General features: G+C 38.4%; 1 protein-coding gene across 1 annotated transcript in view; it reads right to left on the reverse strand.

The window, feature by feature from the left end:
- Positions 1 to 20,407, reverse strand: part of DEPDC4 (DEP domain containing 4) — a 362,627-nt gene extending 342,220 nt beyond the window's left edge. Inside the window, exon 1 of the mRNA XM_044087899.1 lies at positions 20,239 to 20,407. Within this exon, the coding sequence (XP_043943834.1) occupies positions 20,239 to 20,332 (94 nt within the window). The 5' untranslated portion in view covers positions 20,333 to 20,407. The remainder of the gene's footprint in view (positions 1 to 20,238) is intronic.
- Between the last annotated feature and the right edge of the window lie 523 nt (positions 20,408 to 20,930).

A 20,930-nucleotide genomic window follows, 5' to 3' on the forward strand; every position in this document is an offset into this window, starting at 1 on the left:
AGTAAAATCTCAGCTGTATATGAACATCCAGAAAATGCAAAAAATATTCACCTTTATTACTGAAATTTGGAATAAACTCTGGCAAGTGAATAAGCTGATTCAAAGTGGACTATGAAGCAACCTTAGGCAAAAAGGAAGGGGCAAGTCCTGACAGAAACCCTACCCTTGTGAAAAATTAAAAAGGAGGTGCCAAGGATAAGGCCTACATCTCTGGAAACCCATCTTGTCAGTGGTGTGGCACATATTGTAGTGGATCTTGTGAGGTACATTGTACACAGGGACACTGCAGACAGAGGTAGAGAGGAAATTTCCAGAAGGCTGTTAAGGGTCTGAACCACTGCATGTTATGCAGCAGAGATTCGCCAACACTTGCAAAATTCTCAGAGTTGGTACACTGCAGCAGTACCTACTGGAGGTCCAAGTACCCAAGTAGGGAAGGCAAAAATTATATAAACATGACATCAAGAAATGGGAGACAGTGCACCAAGATGACCCAATATAAACAGAAGGCTGCATATTCTGATTACTCTGATCAGTTAACAGTTTTATACAGACTGCCTCATACTGACAAAAAAGTACAGAAAGTTAAGTGCTAACAATTTTGAATTTTACATGTTTTTAAACACAAAACACCATTTTGAATTGTGCAGATGAATATATGTGCAGTTATTACACATACAAACTGTATTCACAAATGACTCAGTAGGTGTTCCCATCTTAATGTTGTTAGTGTAATGTAAGAAAATGAAATCATATTTTACAACCACAATGCTGAAGCACTAACCAATACCACAGCCTCAGCATACAATACTACTACCACCACTAAATAAATGGCAATGGGGAGACGTTTCAAAGATCAAATGCATGCATCTTGAGTTTTTCCAGGGTATGCATTCATTCAATTTTACAGTGACAAAACAGTGTTGTATGCACATGCACACACAAAATGTTTGCTAAAGAAACTCCCATTACAATATCTATGATAGCCTACTGTCCTAACTTCTCTATAGCCCTCTTACACCTTCTCTCATCCCAACCTTATTAACCTACATAATGTCAGTGGCGGAGCATAGGTCCATCTACAACCCCTTTTCCCATTTAGCAGATGGGGTCGAGGTGCTACTTCAACAGTGACAAATCATGTAATGACATGGTTTACACTGCCGGATGGCTAGCCCCATTGCAGTTCTTCCACACCACATGCTAGCACCAACACTCAAAACTATGGACGATTTAGAGTGTCCAATCCATCTACTGCATGTCTTTGGAATGTGGTAGGAAACCGGAGCACCTTGAGGCACAGGGAGGACATGTAGACTCCCCACAGAAGGCACCTTAGCCAAGAATCAAACTGGGAAACCTCTTGCTGTGAGGAGACAATGCTCTCCACTACACCACTGTGGACACAGTGGTGGGGGATAGGTTTTACCTGTTTAATATATCTGTTTCCAATGTATTCCCTTTACAAACATGTACATACTGGATACATTGTAAAAACACTGGCCATGGCATACTATGTAATGCATGTTGCTAAATCGGGAATGAATGTACACCACACAAATTATTAGTTTAGCTATTATTATTTGTTTACTGTAAATATACCCACCTGGTTACCTTTGTTTGCAATCCTAGACTGAACCTGAAAAAGGACCAGAAAGCAAAGTGTTCTAGCCTAGTTAACAAAAATTACTAAGTCAATTTTAGCTGCAAAATACCTTTCTTCCTTGTGCTGTACCTGGGTACTTGAAGGGATAAAACAGTTCCAGTGACAGTATTTCTCATTCCATTTTACTCGGATTCTGAAGCCGGACATCTGCATATACAAGGTAATCAAGGTGCAGCTGACTACATCAACAGCAAGTTTTTTTTCCATATCATTCATTGCTACCTTTAATGGGTTATTCTAAATGGCCACTTCCCACCCACTAAACCATAAGATTTCATGCAGGCATGAATATAATAGAAGTGTCCCATATCCAATTTGGTGTGGAGTGTCATGATAATTATGAACCCTTGAAGTAAGGCAGAAAATTTGAGTCGTCTAACAAGGGCATAAAAAAGGCTGCACACTTAAGATGGCGGGGTGGCAGGGGTACTGGACAGATACCTATACTAACTAGTGAATCCTAAAATGAAGCACTGCTGTCAAAAGCAGTGTTACATCAACACTCTGGCATAATAAAATAAAGTGACGATGAATTTCACTAAAGGAACTGTAGCTTGCACTCAAGATACCACATTTACTAAATTTTAAAAGCTGAACTACTAGAACACTAGGCTGTGTATGCACATACACTAATGATGTGATTATCTCGGCTTGGCACTACTGTTAATTGGTCTTGTATACTTTTAGAATTCTTCAATATATCAGTCATCACATACAGTGCTGTACCGCAGATGCCCCTGCTATGCTGTGCTGCCAAGAGTTTATAAAACACACAATACCTATTCAAATAGCACTAATTCTAGAGAACCCTGCCTCATTTAATGTTTTTCATAGCAGCAAAATTACTAAAACACCCTTTACAGCAGAATCATCATTTAGCATTTGACACTGCTGAAAGCTCCAAGAACATAAAACTGTCTGGCTACCTTCAAAATACACACTACAGTTTCCTTTACTAAACAATACTGTTCATTATATATCAGTATTTGACACAATTTTCACTGCCCACCTCATTCAACGTTGCCATGCTTTGTACACTTCACTTGCACTTCGAAAAATCAGATATTTATCAAGGGGAAACTATGATATCACACAAAAGACTGCAGCCCTAGCCTTTGCCAATCAGAACTGGAACTCTTCTCCAGGACCACACTGAAACAACCACAAGGTTAAGAGCTCCATTTTTTTATTTTTGTTCGGATATGGGTTAGAAACCATTTTTCAGTACTGTAAAATACCCTGCTTAATACACAGCACACTTGATTAACCTAACCCTTCTGATGAATGAGAAGTTATATACATGAATATTCTGAAAATAGTTTGTGTCTTTCGGCTTTTCCCGGTTAGGGGTCGCCACAGCGGAACTCAGGTCTGCTAATGATTGGCAGTAGATTTTTAAGTACTGGCTTGCCGGGCCTAACGCACAACCTTCAACGAAGGAATGCCCATTCACGCATGTCGCTACACAGAAGACACTCTGAGAATCGCACAGGCAACGTCTAACTGTGAGGCAACAACGCTACCGCAGCACCACCACCGCAATATTCTGAAAATAGTATCAATGAATATTGTACTTTGTAACTTTAAAACTATGGAATCTTGTTAAATCATGTGTTTTCCTAGGAATACTTGCTTGCTATGTAGAAATCTCATAGTTGTTTGTTCTTAATCTATGGAGCTTTTCTCCCCAGGCCTCCCCTGAAAATGGACATGTATCCAGTCAGACTCTCCCGGTCAACAAATGTAAAATAAATAAATAAAAATACAAACCTTTCCACTCTATTAGTGAATGATGTTAATACCAGCAAATCAAATTATGTGGACAAAACAGGCTGCATGTGAACCTGGAGCCAGGTGGCTTCAGCAACACCCACCTTTAGAACAGAATCACTTCTACATCATTACTAGAAACAGATTTTATCATTCTTGGTGATGTAGTAAACAGAATTACTTAACACAGTTACTTAAAACAAGGCACACAAAAAAAAACAAAACCCACAACAAAAACAAACAAAAAAAAATAATTCTATATTGCACTGAAAGCCATACTAACTTTTCATAAAATGTGCTGATTTGTCATCTCTTTCTACCCTGCACTGAAATCATTACCATTTACCAATTATATTGCTTCATCTCAACCTAAAACAAACAGTCTCACCCTACCAGGGACTGATTTTCTCTCTGCTATCTAATGTACTATCCTTTCCATAATCCAATTTTCTTGTACTTCCTCCATGCAAAAATGGTCCGCCTATCCTGCAAAGGGCTAGTAGCTGTTTAATGTTTACTTACAAAGAGCTTATTTGACAAAAATGTCTTCTTCTGCAAATGTTCAGTTTACCCAACCTCCAAAAGGATTAGTAGCCTTCTGTTTAAACGTTAACTTACTAAAAGCTTATTACATAATGTATTATATTTCAGTAAATGTTTTAATTGTTCTGTACAAATCTTTGCTATTCTTTTGTCAACATGTAATATGCAACTTGCAATATTTGGAGCTTTTCTCCCCGGGCCTCCACTGAAAACGGGCTCTTTATGGCCCAGTGGACTGCCCTGGTCATCAAACTTAAATATGGTTTCTAATACCATGACAATAGGGAGTTACATTATATAAAGGCTATAAATTATGTTTTATTAGACCCGTTACTCCTACTTACTATTAAAATTGTCTGGGTATCCTCCTTCCACATCGTTTTCTTTTCTGCCTACATATACTGGTATTTTATGACTGTATCTGTACCAAAGTCACTATAAATCACTGGGTGTAGCAATTTCAATTACTAACGCTGCGTTTATCTTTTTTCCTGCACTACTAAGTCATTGAAATAAAAAAAAAAAAAGTCAATTTCTTTGAGAGCAAATTTAATTGAATTATATTTCACATAAAACTACAGCTTAGCACGGAATTAAAAGGGAAAGTTAGTCTAAAGCATAAATGCTAGTGCCCATTCTTGTGTGGTATCGAATTTTTTAAAAGTTTGTCTGCCAGCAATGATTCAGAGTGTGTGTGGTGTTTTCTCTACATCTATGCAATCTCGGAGTTAGTGTATAAAGTAAGCGGGATTTGTGGGACTGTGTTTCAACAGTGGAGCCAGGCAGGGGTGTCCTCCCCTTTACTTGTTTTACACTTACAGCCACTGGCAAAGAAATAAGGGGATCAAAAATAGGATATAGCTGGTATGATAAGTCAGGAAAAGTTAGCTTTATTAACACATGATATTACTTTGTACTTGATAAGCCTGGGGAAAAAAAAGACATTTCGCATTGTGGAACAAAACAGTTTCAAAGTCTTTTCAGAATATAAAACAAAAAAGTCAATTTACTATAATTTACTAGTATTGCCTTTGTTTTATGTAAACAAAATAAAATAAAGTCCTGGACTCCACCTTGAGTACAAAATTACTTTTTATGTTTCCAATAACACCACAGATGAGCGCTTTCGTCTAATGACTAGACTTCATCAGATGAAAGCACTGGTACTATTAACAACTTTTATACATTGTATCACATACAACAATTACACCTAATTAACATTTAAAGTGACATTTCTGTTGAACATTGACTTTCCTATTTAAATAGATCATAAAAAGTATAGGGCATGTTAATAACTTGAATAAATAAATGAATTTCCACATGTTGTTACACCTTTTTGAACTCCTTTTTAACTTTTTTCACATTGTATAGTCCCTTATGAAGTGTAACTCAAACAGATTACACATTTTCTGCTTTCTTATGCAATACAGATTTTATACTAATATAGTCATTAAGACCTGGTAAAGTATTCGATTTTAACCCGAGTTGCCATAACAGTTCCTTATACAATAATGCATTTTTTATATCACCCCCTCCCCTTAAAAAATCCCTGTTGACCGAGTCAATTATACCAAATTTATATCCTAAAAATGCAAAACAAGATAAACTATGTTTATACAAAGCACTTGTTTCCTTATGGGTCCTGATGTCATATAAATGTTCGTAGATACGCTCCTTAAATGTCCTTTCTGTCTTTCCTATATAATATGCACTGCATCCAGTGCATAAAGCCATATAAACTAGCATTTTGGACTTACAATTCCCTTTAATGAATCTTACCACACTGTTAAGACCATTATTTAACTTAACAGTTGCTTCACCATATATATAAGCACAAACGCTACATGCTCCACAGGGAGTAGTAGCCTTATGTAATAAAGATTCCCTTTTCCATTTTCAAAGGTCCTTTTGAAGTTAGTTCCCACTTTGTATGTGAAAACAGGTTGTACCCCCACTAACTGGTGTACCTCTTTATCAATTTTCATTAAATTCCAATTAGTTTTAATTATTTGTGAAAATGATTCCGAAAACAAGTTATACTGAATAATACATGCTGTATTATATTTGTTTCTCTCATCAATTACTACTTTATTAATCTGAAGGGGTTGACCTAAAAGGGCCTTATATTTAATGCCCCATTCACTCATAACCTCAATTAAAATTTCAGTGACCATTTCAACAGGGTATTCCCTCTCAATGAAACATTTGCCCAGGAAAATCATTTCTTGTTCTAAATCACAATAATCAGAGGTCATCCGGGCTATCCTAACTGCTTGGCCCTTAATCAAGCTTTTCTTCTGTGCACTTGGGTGCTGGCTAGTGAAATGCAAAAAACTATTGCACCAAGTAGCCTTCCTGTAAATATTTGATTTAAAACCAGTAGTAGTCTTAGAAACAGTAACATCCAAATAATTAATGTTATGTTCATTTTGTGTATGTGTAAAAGAAAAAAAAATGTGTACATGAATTTAAATACTCCATAAATTTATTCAGTTCTTCTTTAGACCCATCCCATAGCACAAAGATGTCATCCAAAAATCTCAGGTACAACTTGAAAACTTTGTTTTATGTACCCATACATGAACTGGTTCAGCCCGCGGTGGTGCTGCGGTAGCGTTGTCGCCTCACAGTAAGACGTTGTCAAGTTCGATTCTCAGCTAGAGCGTCTTCTGCGTGGAGACATGCGTGAATGGGTGTACCTTCGCTGAAGGTTGTGCGTCAGGGCTGGTAACTCGGCATGTAAAAATCAACTACCAATCATTAGTGGACCGGAGTTCCACTGTGGCGACCCCTAACTGGGAAAAGCTGAAAGACACAACAACATGAACTGGTTCAGCAATAACCATATTTATGGGGACATAAAATAAAGTATTTGAGTGTGTGAATTTGAAAAGGATTCTATTATGGCAGCTAAAGATATGTAGGAACAAACTAAACAAAATGCAATATAAAAATTGAAAAGATTTAAGCTTTTGATTGTGCCTAAGGATGGTAAGATGCAAGCAGTGAAAATACGTTTCATGTCTCTAATTTTATATAAAAATACACTGGATGTGTATCACCCAGTGGAGAAGTTGTGGACCACAATTAATAAAAGATGAAGGAATTTGGGAGGAGAAAAGAGCAAGAGTTAAGTGGGATAGGTGGTTGGTGGTTCTTCCCACAGAACAAGGTGGTTTAGGACTACCAGCTTTGAAAGTTTATAAAGCAAAATGTGAAAGGCATGATGATGAGAGGGGGGATAGAGGAGAGTTAAAAGAAAATTTAAGGAAAGTTGGTTTTGGATACAGGCCCTAAAGGATAGTGGTTAAAAAGAAAGCATATGTGCAATGCAGGAAAACATACACCACAGTAAACATTTTTATTATTTCTATAATTGTACATGTACCCATGTCACTGTTAACATTGGATGAATTTAAATAAAAGCGTTAAAGAGTAATCCAGCCTCGTGGCCAAAAAAAAAAATGTTCACAATATCATCCAACCACACACAAACCAAAGTGGTTTTATATGCTATTGGTTGCAACCATGAAAGATCATATGAAGTTCAACTATCAAATATAATGAGTAATAAATACACAAAACATTACGATAACCATGTAAAGCAAAACAAAAAAAAATCCAGCCTACTTAATACCAGAATTTCTATATGCTGTACCTGTACTTACCAACCTTAAAAGTCCTGCATATCAAACTTCAGCAACACTTCAAACTAGCAAAACTGTACCAAGCATCACTAAAAAACCCAACATTGTAACAGCTGAATTGTCTAGAACTGCCACACACTCCAACACACTCAGATGCTGGTAACATGAAAAAACTACTCCATAGCCCAGAAAAATATCCATCTCTAGACAGCATCATTCACCTGTATTCCCCAAAGAGAACCTTGCGCTCTATAGAAAAATCCTTTTTCATCACAACTAAATCTAAAGCCATTGTAAGCGATACACTGGATCAAGGAAAGGAAAGGAAATTGACCTCTCAACTCCCTAAAGACTGCTCAACTCTTTAAAATGTCAAACTAAACCTGTACATTATGGGCTCACCGCTTTGCAACTGCTTAAGCCCAGAATGTGGAGTCAGCTCCCCATAAACATTTGAAATAGCATCTCATATAGATTACATCTCCTAGGACACTATTCTAGTTTATTCTACCTTCAGCTCCACTAAAAATCTCTACAAGCTACTATACATTCACATGCATTTGCCACACCTCCTGTTTTACATCTCCATTTCAGGAAAAATGAAATGTTTTATGTATCGGGGGGGGGGGGGCACACTAGAAGCATCAAGAACAAAATACCAGTGTTCCATGCCGGATTTACCCTACAAACTTCAGACACAGTAGTACTAGTTGAAACCTGGCTGAAAAAAAGAGAAACAAAAGATAATGAAATTCTACCCTCAAACAGGACAGGCTGAGTCACAATACTACACAAAAAGTGTCTGCAGTTACCCCTTCATTACCAAATCCTCCAGTCCACACAATTTGGTAATGCAGAAATGTTCATATCTACTTCCAAACTTAACCACAACAAAACAGTATCCATCACAGGTAGATATTTTCCACCTGGTAAAAACCTCTCTGTTGCAGTAGGCATCTTCTGTGTCTAATCCAACATTTCCTTCAAGAAAACTACTGGCTGATTTCAACACTGACTGGCTTTCTTTCCTCTCAGACTTGCCTAACCAATGAATAAATCTCTATGATCTCTCACAGCTAATCATCACTCCACCTGTAATAATAAAATCACTAAGGGAACATTAATTGACTGGATTCTTATCTCTATGGCTCATAAAATCTTTACCTCAGGTACCCTTTCAGATAATCCAAATGATCATCTCCCTGTACACCAATATTAAAAGTAGTCACATTTCAGAATAGCACATAAAGGAGTCTTTGCTGAAATGTGAGGTTATACATAGTTCGAATACAAATACCTTACACTAGATGATGCAGTAGTAACTCTTTTTATTTATGCTTTCTTGAACATCCTAAACAAAATTTGCTCCACTCAGAAAAAAAAAAAAAAAAATTTAGGGTAAAACCTGGCCCCTGGTTGTTTCAAAATGCAAAATACCTTACGAGACTTAAGAGTGTAGGATACATGGCTAACCCATAAAACACTAAAGAATCTCCAAATATTCAGACAACTAAAAAACCAAATCAAAAATTTGATTTTTATGTATATTTACACAGACACACACATCTGCGGTGGTGGTGCTGCGGTAGCGTTGTCACCTCACAGTAAGACGCTGTCCGGTTCGACTCTTAGTTAGAGCGTCTTCTGCGTGGAGACATGCATGAATGGGCGTACCTTCGTTGAAGGTTGTGCATCAGGGCTGGCAACTCGGTACGTAAAAATCAACTGCCAATCATTAGCGGACCGGAGTTCCGCTGTGGCGACCCCTAACCGGGAAAAGCAAAAGTCACAACAACATTTACACACACACACACACACACACACACACACACACACACACACACACACACTATACTGACCTGCAACATAAAGACTAATTTCCAAAACATTCTGGCCCTCCTAAACCAGTTGCTCAGTCCAGGCCACACCACTCAACCATCTCCTATACTTAATATTAACTCTACCAACTTCGCTGATGTGTCCAACTCCCATTTCATTCAGTCTTGTCGCTACTCCAGAATTTCCCCAATACCAGCACCACATACCATCCTTCTTCATAACATATCCTTCCAACCAGTCTGCACTACTTACTTAACTGCAGAAGGAATAGACCACCCCATCCCAATTCTAATAAAAACTGCTCCATCAAAGGATATGTCCCTATTCTCCTGGAAAAAAGCCACATTCTTCCCCTCCACAAAATCAGGGCATTTAACTGTACTCTCAAAACTACAGGCCAACTGTCATCCTCACTACCCTATCAAAAATGCCTGAAAAATGTAGCTAGTAACCACACTTACATTACCTCACACAAAATAACTTCTCCATCCTGGTTTCCACCCCCCACCACAGTATATCTACTGCTTAGGTTACACAGATACAGTAAATACAAATAGGAATCACACAAACCTAGTTTATGCCCTCTTCCACAACTTAAGGCCTTGGACACAGGCTCTCACTCCATTCTCATGCAAACTCAATAACCTGGAACTTGACACCAATGCTGTATTACGGCTCTGTAGCTACCTCCAAAATTCAGCTCAGTCAAGTGGCAAAATAGCATAGTATCCTTCCTCCCCATCCCAGTCGGTGCACCACAAAGGTCGATCTTTGGACACATTCTCTTTAACATCTTCATTAATGGACCTACATAAAGCCTGCAAAACTGCATCCCTAGTACTGTATGCAGATGACTCTATGGTTATTTGTAGCATATAAAACAAACTAAAAGAACTTACCCAGGGATTCTTCTCTATAGAAACCTGGCAGATATCTGCCCAGCTATTCCCAAATCTAAATAAATCCAAACTAATCATATTTACTCCCAGTCAGCTTACAATAAAGCCTCCTTCTCAGTTACTTCATTCAGCAAAACAAAAATTGAATTTGACACTCAAATTACTAGGCATTTTTTGTAGAGGAGAATCTAAAATTTGACACTTCCAAAATATAGTGAAAAATACCAGAAACTACACTTTTTATATATAAAGCTAAACCTTTCCTCTCACTACAAAAAACACACACTGCCTCTTCTCGCTTGCTTACTCCAACATATTCTGCATCAATCCTCAATAACATCCAAGTGACCTTACTAGCATTGCCAGTCCACCAACTCTTGGATACTATGACTTCCACAAATCAGTTACTCTTTCTTATGATGCTTCTAAATTTGGTCTAGGTGCAGTAAATCTTCAAGAGGGTCAACCTGTTGCTTGAGTCTAGAACTGTAACCCAAACTGAAAAGCAGTATGCACAGATAAAGAACTCTTGGTAATTGTGTTTGAATGATGGAAGTTCCAAGATTATGGTTATGGTAGATCTATCCAGATCGAAACAGGCCACCAACCTCTAGTCGCTATTTTGAGAAAGCCTATGCATACAGCTCCAGCCAGATTGCAACACATGATGTTGAAACTGCATTAGTATAATTTTAATCTTGTCCAGAAGAAAGGTAAACTTCTTTATCTTGCCGATACATTATCCAGATCACCCAGAAATACCAGTGAACAGCATGAGAATGAGCATCTTGACTTTGAAGTCAAGGAAGTGAGAATTATTTCTTCCACGTGTCTTGATGAGCTTAGAAGTCATACAGCCATAGATCCAGCTCTGCTGAAGCTCACCCACTTTATCAATCAAGGATGGCCATCAAAACATTCTTGCTTACCTCAAGAAGTGAAACTTTATTTTCCTTACAGACATGAGATTTTGCTTGACAAAAAGGTCCTAAAGTTACTGTTCCAAAGTCCTTGCAACAAGAGTACATTACTATCTTGCATCATAGCCACACAGGAGCAGACTCTACCAAAAGAAGGGTCAGAGGACTAGTATTTTGGCCTTCTGTGCCACAACATATTGACAAAGTGCTATCATCTTGTTCTGTATGTAATAGTACTAAGTCGCATCAACAGAAAGTACTTCAGCTAAACTAAATTCCTGAACTACCTTGGTCGACAGTAATCACTGACATTTTCAAATGGAATGATCAACATTACTTGGTGTTAGTAGATTTTTATTCAAAAATCTTGGTTCACCTGCTCAGACTTGTGTCGAGACAAACCAGAACCACATTACCAATTAGTAGCACATGGTTTACAAGCCAACAGTTCAAAAGATTTGCTGAAGAGTGGGACTTTGCTCATATTACGAGTAGCCAAAGTATCCACAGTCAAATGGTTGGGCAGAAAACATGCAGTTCAAAGTGCAAAACAATTACTAGAGAAGTTGAAATGAGACGATCGCGATGTTTTCCTGAATCTTTTGAATCTCAGAAATATTCCTCATGATAAACATCTTGATTCTCCTGCTCAGACTTGTGTCGAGACAAACCAGAACCACATTACCAATTAGTAGCAAATTGTTGATTCCAATTGTCAAGAACAACAGATCAGTGAAAGCAAAGTTGTTGAATTGTTTATCCCAGAAGACCTATTACAAGACCAGCAAACCACTGAATCCATTATTAGAAGTGATAAGAAGGCAAACGTCCAAAGGTTATTGGACTGGAGTCATGAAAAGTATTTGCCCAGAGCCGAGACTGTACATTGTGGAGTCACAAGGAGCAGAGTTTAGGTGGAATCGGAAACATTTGATGCTGGTGTCCAAGCCTATACCACAGCACATAGCCTGTGAGAAAGGCTCTATATCTCAGAGTGAGTTGTCCAGTGTTCTAAAAGACATTCCAGTGAATATCCCTGTTTCTGTGATGAATCCCGAAGTTCCTGATACGAGCTGTTCACCGAAGACTGTCCCTGTTGCTGAACTCCGTTCTAACTACTATGTTACTAGATCAGGTCACATTTCCAGACAATGTTACAGATACACGGTAACTTGGACATTAAACATTGTGTTTGTTTCTAATGTCTATATTATTATTTCATGTCTTATTCTAATGTCATTTCATTTGAGGCAATCTTTTTAAGAGGGAGCATGTAGATCAGTGTGTGCATGTCTTTAAGAAGTTTTCCAAGGGCTTGCACAAGTGTATAAATACGTGCAAGCCTGACTGCCATTTTGTACTAAGCTATTGAGATACAAGCATGTATGTCTGTATAGTCTGTCTGTTAATCAGTTAATTTATATTTTCTACTGCTGCAATCCATCCTGATGTGTTTTCATATAATAAAGCATATAAAATTAACTAACCCCACCTGTTTGTCATCTATGGTAGGGAGACACTAGCAACATTCATTCTTTCACCAGACAGCGAGAGCCTGCCAAGAAGGGCTATCAGAGGTGTTTTCATGTAATAAAGCATATAAAATGAACTAACCCCACCTGTTTGTCATCTATGGTAGGGAGACACGAGCAACATTCATTCTTTCACCAGACAGCGAGAGCCTGCCAAGAAGGGCCATCAGAGGTGGATTGAGGAATTTTTGATTTATGGACCTAAACTACTCACACACACACACAAATCTGCAGAAGGATGAAGTGCCCTGGGTTGACAGCTCTGCTAACTTTTGCAAGTGCCATTGTCAGCTAGTGGAATTGCCACATCCCTAAGCCACTGGTCACCAGAGTCACAGTCAGGGCTTCATTCTTGTGCCAGGCTGAAAATATTTTTTTTTTATTTTAAATTTGTAAACAAGTTGTGCCAGAGGCTCTTTACTATTTTTTCATTTTTTTTTTAATTACTTTTGCAGATATGACTAATTCCAAACCCCCTGCACCATTGGAAGTGGTTCATCAGGCCTTTCCTGCCCCCTGGAAGCAATTCTTTAGGCATTCTACAACCACAAATGTTTTCCTTTTGCAGTTCAGTCCAGAACACCCACTCACCCTGGTTGCAGTTTGCTCCAGAACCTTCCCAACACATCCATGGTTGGGGTTTGGTCCAGAACCCACCAACTCACTCCTCGTTGTGGTTCAGTCCAGAAACCCCCCCCAATTCATCCCTGGCTGTGGTTCAATCCAGAAACCCCCCACTCCTCCTTGTGGTTCACTATGTTATACACAGTTTCCTGTAATGTGTACTTTAAAAAGTCCTCAATCCAAGTTTTAGTCATACCTGCAATATTATTTACACCAAAGATAAAAAAGCACAACTAATTAAAATAAAGTTTAACTAGACCCATTCTTTCACTTTTATAAAAAAAAAAAAAAAAAAAAAAAATGAAAGTTTTGAGTACTTCCTCTAAAACACATCATAAAAAAAAAAAGATTCTTTTGATTAGTCAAATTGCGTCATCCATGATACCAGTTGAAACACAAGAGAAGACTATTATGAAAAAAAAAAATAACAACTTACATGCAAATAGAAATTTCAAGTGAAACAAACATTTTTGGGAAATGCACCTTAGAAATGTTTTAAGTCTCAGGATCACTCAAAATACTTGAAAAATACTCATAAATTTTCTGACAGAGACCCTAATTTCCTCACAGTCAGAAAACTCTCCTGACAGGTTGCAACCCTAATTAATACAGGCCATTGGCTGTTTTAAGGAAAAATAAAGTACTTTTAAACAGTATGATTTACAGTTAGAATCCATGCCCCATTTCCACTAACAAAATTGACATATTTTCAAATCTTCAAAGTGGGACACTTTTTACAGAAATTTGAAAGACAAACCATACTCATAACCGGTGCGGAGAACTGGACTTCACCACTTTTTAAAATAAAAGTTCACTCTTTTAGAAAGATTTGTTTCTTGCTTCATATGACACTAAGGTGCATCAAATACAAAATTACTTAATGCTGCTATTAGAGAAAACTTGGGAGTACTTTAGTATTCAAATATCAGTAAATGTTTCACTTTTTCACAGAACACAAGTAAACAATTACGAAGTGTCCTGCCTAAACAGGCCTGGTCTTACCATTTTGGGGCCCCCCACACACTTTTATTCCAAGTATTACCCCTTACACCCTTCTAAGCAACCTTGTATGCAGCAGAATTCTAGTAGTAGTAGTATTCACACACACAACTGTAGATATGGTGCCTTTACAATTTGACAGGCCTATGTATCATACTACATTGGCCTATTTCACAGAGGAACACTGACAGTGACTGGCATTTAGCTGCAGTAATGCCACATAATCCCATGTACAGGGTTGGCCTACGGTGAAATTGTGACCTAGGCAAAGGGCTCCTTGGAACCCCTCCCTCATTACAGTTTCACCCTCCCTACCTACATCCTCCAGTGCTACTCCCTGTTCTCTACCCATTATGGGCTCCCCAATTACTCTTTTGTACTTTGTCTCACATTTTGCTTTACCCTTCAGCTTTTTAAGAAGCCATGGCCTTCTCTGTGGTCTGAAGTGCATTTTATTTTAATATACAAATTCATTAAATGACCGCTTGAACAAAAACTGTGAATAAGAAAAGAAATTCATTGTTAAAGTTTATTTTTCCTTCCATCCTTTCAACACATCTCACCTGGCCAAGACTGTACAGTAATAACGGTGTAGGAAATAAGTTAATTAAGCTGTGGTTCTGGGGGCCACCAGGCCATAAAATTATAGATGCTCAGAGGTAGATTTTTGAGCATTTTCACAACCTTTTGATCCTGTGGTGACCTGAACAGAAATCATGAGTAATAAAAAGGATTTCAGTCTTTTTTTTTTTCTTTCATGGAAGACACAAATGGTGTCCAAGGCTTAATGTTCAAAGCCAACAAAATAGCATCTCACAATAAACAAGATAAATGTTTGCGAGTATAAATAAATCCTATCCAGGGAATACTGCCTTGCTTCCCTATCCCCTCCCAGAAAAAAAAGACACCGGTCACTGTCTGTGCATCCCCCTGGTGTTAAGATTGGGATGAAAGCAGAGGTTAAGGCCACAAGTGACTGCGATCATACATATACATAGCATGCCTCCACACTCCTCAGCCCTGCACCCAAAAGCAAGCCACCTGTATACTTGTCTGATGTGTAATTGTGAGGAAAGTGAAAAAAATAACTATCACATTAGTGTAATCCAATTGATGCTCCAAGACAGTGCAATACCCTTTTTTGCTCACCTCTGAGATCTGTGAGAAGAGGAAAAAAAAAAATACTACAATGTCCCCAGCCACAACACAAGCTATGAGGAACTCCTGTGCTTCCTAAGAAGTTTGATTGTGAGGAAAATGAACATAGTAATAATCACACCATACTCAGCCTCACACACAAGCAACAGCAACCTTGTGTGCATACCTTTGACTAGGCCAGTTTTAGAATGGGTATGGCAGGCAAGGGCAGAGGCCACCACTAAGTTCATGCAAAAATACATTTACACAGTCTAGGTTATGGGGGCCACCAGACCCCTAGAACCTCTAAAGGTCTGAAAGTTCCATGATGTGTTTTATGCCTTATTTTTTTAATGTTACCCAGAAGAGTTATCTACCAGCATTATTGTATGTGTACAGAGAAAAAAAGAAAACATTTTTTGGGGGGAGGGGTGAACTGGAGAAATGCCAATTCACCTACTGCATTACTTTGAGGTGCTAGAGGAAACCAGAGTACATAGAAAGACACACACAGGAGCATGCAAACTCCACATAGAAAAAGCAACAGCTGAGAAGTCAGCCAAAGCAAAGCACTATAAAATGGCAATGCTACTCACCATGGCACTGTGGCAATAAGCAGTTGCTTTCACACACCTTTCCTTCCTGCAAATTCAAAGACAGCCACCTATAACATGTGTATGGTCTACATTTGTGATGACAACTGAAAGAAATGATGGCCAACTTGTTTCTCTTAAATACACTTTAGCAAGGCTCCCCACTCCCATGCACAAACATAATGGCAGAGCCAAAAATGTTTAAGACAGAAAATGAAAAAATTATATCTATCTCGTTACCGTTCTGCTGCACCCCTCCAACACTCACACACACACACACACACACACACACACACACACACACAATACTATTTTACACAGATTTCAGCAAACAGCAATACATTTTGCAACACTAGTACTGCCACACCAGATCTGTGACTGTTTAGCAGTGGTCAGGAATAATGCATACCTGACTCTCCCTGACTTCAGAGAATACCCCTAATATTTCTTCACATTTTTGCCTTGTGCCTCGTAAAAAAGATTTGCTATTAAATCATTCATAATTGCAGAGTCTCAATTAATGCCAGACAGAGTGTCGTATTTCTATTGTTCTGCATTAAATGTGTATTTTTTGGACATGTTATTCTATTAACTTTTCCTGATCTTGATCTTCTGTTCTGACATTATTGTTGGCTTTTCCCAAAATTCTTAAGCAAATGAGTTGACAGTTATAGTATCTGGTGTCCTTCCAGTACTTAATCCCTCATACAGAAGCCTATTCCCGAAGAATGGGAAGAATCTGCTCTTCCTAAAATCTCAGGTAAGCACTGAGATTGGTCACTCTGGGCTGCCAGTCTCTACAACTTACCTCACTTATTCAATGATTACTGGCTTCATCCTAACAGGGTCATTGAACAATCCTGTTTAGAGTAAAGCACACAATCTGAGAATGAAAGATTTTCTTTCTCTCCTCATTATCTCGCAATTAGCAGCAGAGTTTGTAACCCCCCCCCCCCCCTCATCCCACACACATAGTCAAGGATGATGGAGAGGCAGCAGTCAGAGGTATCGTGGGTGCCTAAAGCTGGTTGTGATTTTCTTTTAAAACATCTTTATTGAATTATCACTTGTGACATTGATTATCAAACTGTATTGACAAATTAATATTAACAAACATTATATTCCACATATATTGCTATCATATATAACCTAAACCACATTACATAAATTACTTAATTCCTGCCCCCTTATTCTAAACAAGAAACATCTTTATTAAACCATCATACATTTATATAAATGAAATCAAACCACACAAAAACAATCCTATTTGCAAGCATTTTACATCACAAACCATACTGACACCCTACCAGTTGCACACACTATACATTACTTCTACCCAATCATTTTGTGGATAAACTCAACTCTTGGCTAGGCTTGTAAGGACCTCAGGGCCATTATCCTAGTAACCTCCTATGATTATTTCTAGTCAAACATTACATAGCTCATTTAAAATCATACCTTCTTTTAAACCTCATTCCTCCCCTGTATGCATTGCTCCCACAATTCGATTTTTTCCTGTGTAGTTTGTTCCGACTTTGTATTAGCACAGTACCCCACTGGATGCGCAGTAGCAAGGGCTGCCCAAACCCTGCCCAAGACCCAGCACATGGTGATTTTTTTTTTTTTTTTTTTTTTTTTTTTTAATACATGTTGAATAAACATGATGATGTTTTGTTCGTCTGCATGAATAGTCATACAGGAGTTCTGCAAGAAAAACAGAGGATTGGATACATCTGCAAACTCCATTTTACAGCAGCATTTGTTAATACACAGTCTGAGTAACCAATATGAATGGTGGCTGGCAGGATGTGCAAACTTTGCACAGAAAGCATCCCAACTAAGAACCATGTAATGTGCAACAGGGACCTGGAAAAAATGCAGGAAGGCCTTGGGATACACAGAAAAAGTATCTGGTTAACAACAAACAAAAGTGCTTTTGCAGGGGGGAAAGCCCCCCTATGCCCCCCACACCCCCGCTACTTAATATACCAATTCCGAGATCGTACTACATTGACAAAAATGATAAAATACTATTATAGCAATAACCCACGCCTGGGTGTGGGTAATGCTAAATTTACCCATGGTTGGCGTGGTTTGGTCCCGAGGCCCAGGACCAAACAAAGCCAACCGTGGGTAAATTTAGCATTACCCACACCCAGAAGTGGGTTATTGCTATTATACCATGACATTATTTAAGAAAAGAAACTATTACTTTTCTTAAATAATGGCATAGTATAATGCCTGTTTACTGCCCTTCCGCAGATGTCTGGCATCCGCGGCAGTTCTGATGTACTGCGCGCCTGCGCAGTACACCAGAGCTGTGGGCAAAAGCAACGGAGAACGCAAGATCTCCGTTGCTTTTTTTTTAGTGTTTCGCTATGTTAAATGAGTTTAACATAGCGAGACGCAACGGAGATGTCCGTTGCTTATTTTAAAACTGTCTCGCTATGTTAAACTCATTTAACATAGCGAAACACTAAAAAAAGCAACGGAGATCTTGCTTTCTCCGTTGCTTTTTTTAAAACACTGTCTCGCTATGTTAAATGGGTTTAACATAGCGAGACAGCTTTAAAATAAGCAACAGAGATCTCCGTTGCTTATTTTAAAGCTGTCTCGCTATGTTAAACCCATTTAACATAGCAAGACAGTGTTTTAAAAAAACGAGTTATACTAAGGGAAAAAAGTCCGGGCGACCGGACCTTTTTCCCTTAGTATAACTCGATTTACAACGGGCACGCTGGCCAATCAGCGTGCACGTTTTGGGGGGGGTCATGGTATAATAGCAATTAATATTCATGAAATCACAGGCAAATCTGCATGGCATGTCAACCATGTGATATAAAACCTAGACAGTAGGCATGTCAATTACTTTGGTCACACCCATTTCTGCACGAACCGAATGGTGTGGTACTGCTCTAATACAAACAGTTTCCTTCTACCCTTTTCTAAAGATCTCAATTCTAGTTGTTTTATCTCCGTTACTATATTCATTATTTCTAATACAGTTGGTTTGGATTTTGATTTCCATTTTCTAGTAACTGCTTTTTTGGCAGCCACCATAATTGGGCACTGCAAGGCCTTACTACATCTAGGCAATTCCGATACTGTATCACAGCTCAGAAAAATCATCTCCCTCGTCACACCAATCCACCCACCCAGCATCTCTGACCCAGTGTATCCCACAGAGAATCCTTAAGGTCCGCCAACCCACTGCACTCTCATAAAATATATCCCCAAGTACCTTTTTCTTCCCTTTCACACCTCTCTGTAGTCTACTTGGGGTATAAAAATATCTATGTAAACATTTCCAAACAAAAATCCTAAATTGTCTAGACTCTTGCATATTTGGGAGAAAGCCAGTTGTGATGTTAGGTTTTAGTGGACAGAAGTCAAGGCCCCTAGGTCAGTGGTACAATGTTTAAATTATGAAGTCTGATACTTGTGAAAAACATTAGTTATCCAGAATTTTAAAGAAGTGGTGCAAGTCCTTAAGATTCTTCACCCAAACAGTTATTATCCACTTTGTTTACCAAGTACGTAAGATTGTCAAACCAACAAAACTAGTACAGCAAACAGGTAAAATGTTAAAATAAGATGACTTCTAGCTGGCTTTATTGATCGCAGTAAATTAAGTGTTAAACACTACAACCACCCTATTTATAAAATACAAAGTGCATTTGTGGTTACTAAGCACCAACTTGTTTAGTCAATCATATTTTACTAAGCTCCGATATAATGGTTAAAGTACAGGATACCAGATAAGTTTGCAAAGCTGGCTAAATACAGTCAAAACTAGTAGGATTACTGGCAAGTTTATTAAAAAAATACACTGCACCTTGCGTATCAACCTACAAGAACAAAAACAGTGCAAATGCATTCTAATGAGAAAACATAATATTTGCGCGACCACAACAATTTTGACAATGACAAACCCTACTCTGTTGTTTGATTAACTCTTTTTATACAACCCCAAAACTAAACATCATACTATGCTAATATTCCTTTGTTTCCTATTTGTTCGGAAACAAGTTACAAACAAAATTATATTATTAGATCCAACTCGTTCTACCTTGTCTACTACTGTAACTGCTGTTGTTTGACGTGGCGCTACACTCCAGCTGATTGTTAATCTTCCGATACCTGGGAGTCAAATCAACCGCCATCCTGCCTCAAACTGCGTCGCGTCAGTATGGAACGTACCAAGTTAGTGCCGTCCTTTGTACCAGCTGGTGCAAAGAGATGTACTTTGTTTCCTCCTGGGGAGAGTTATCCCCCCCCCCCCCCCCCCAAGTCCTTGTCCTGTTAACTTTACCAAAGAAAAAGTATTCAAAATAGCTGTAACGTTCACATTTAGGAAGTTAGCAAACCGCTATAATTTATGTAGCAGTATGTTTTATTACCTCTTTTAGTTCCGAAACTTAAATTTTAATACAGCCCAAGGTTTTCCATTTTCCTACGCGCAATAACACAGCACAGCAGGTAAGGAACTAGACTAGCTTACTTTGTGAATACTTGTCATTCTATTATTCATAATGCACTGGGCTTTAGCAGCATACATGCGTGTAACAAGCTTTTCCACAAACGCAAAAAGTTCGTTTCAAATGTAAACAAGAAACGGCGTAGTAACTCTCCCATACAGAACACTAGTGAGGGGGATGGGCGGTGGTAGTCTCAAGTACCACGGAGGTGAGTGAACTTGTGAACATTTCTGTAACAAATACTTATAAGGGCAATATGTGTCTGTCTTGTTGTGATAGCCAG

This window comes from Protopterus annectens, chromosome 11.part0 (genome assembly GCF_019279795.1).
Source record: "Protopterus annectens isolate FY-2018-M chromosome 11.part0, PAN1.0, whole genome shotgun sequence".
Lineage (NCBI taxonomy): Eukaryota > Metazoa > Chordata > Ceratodontiformes > Protopteridae > Protopterus > Protopterus annectens.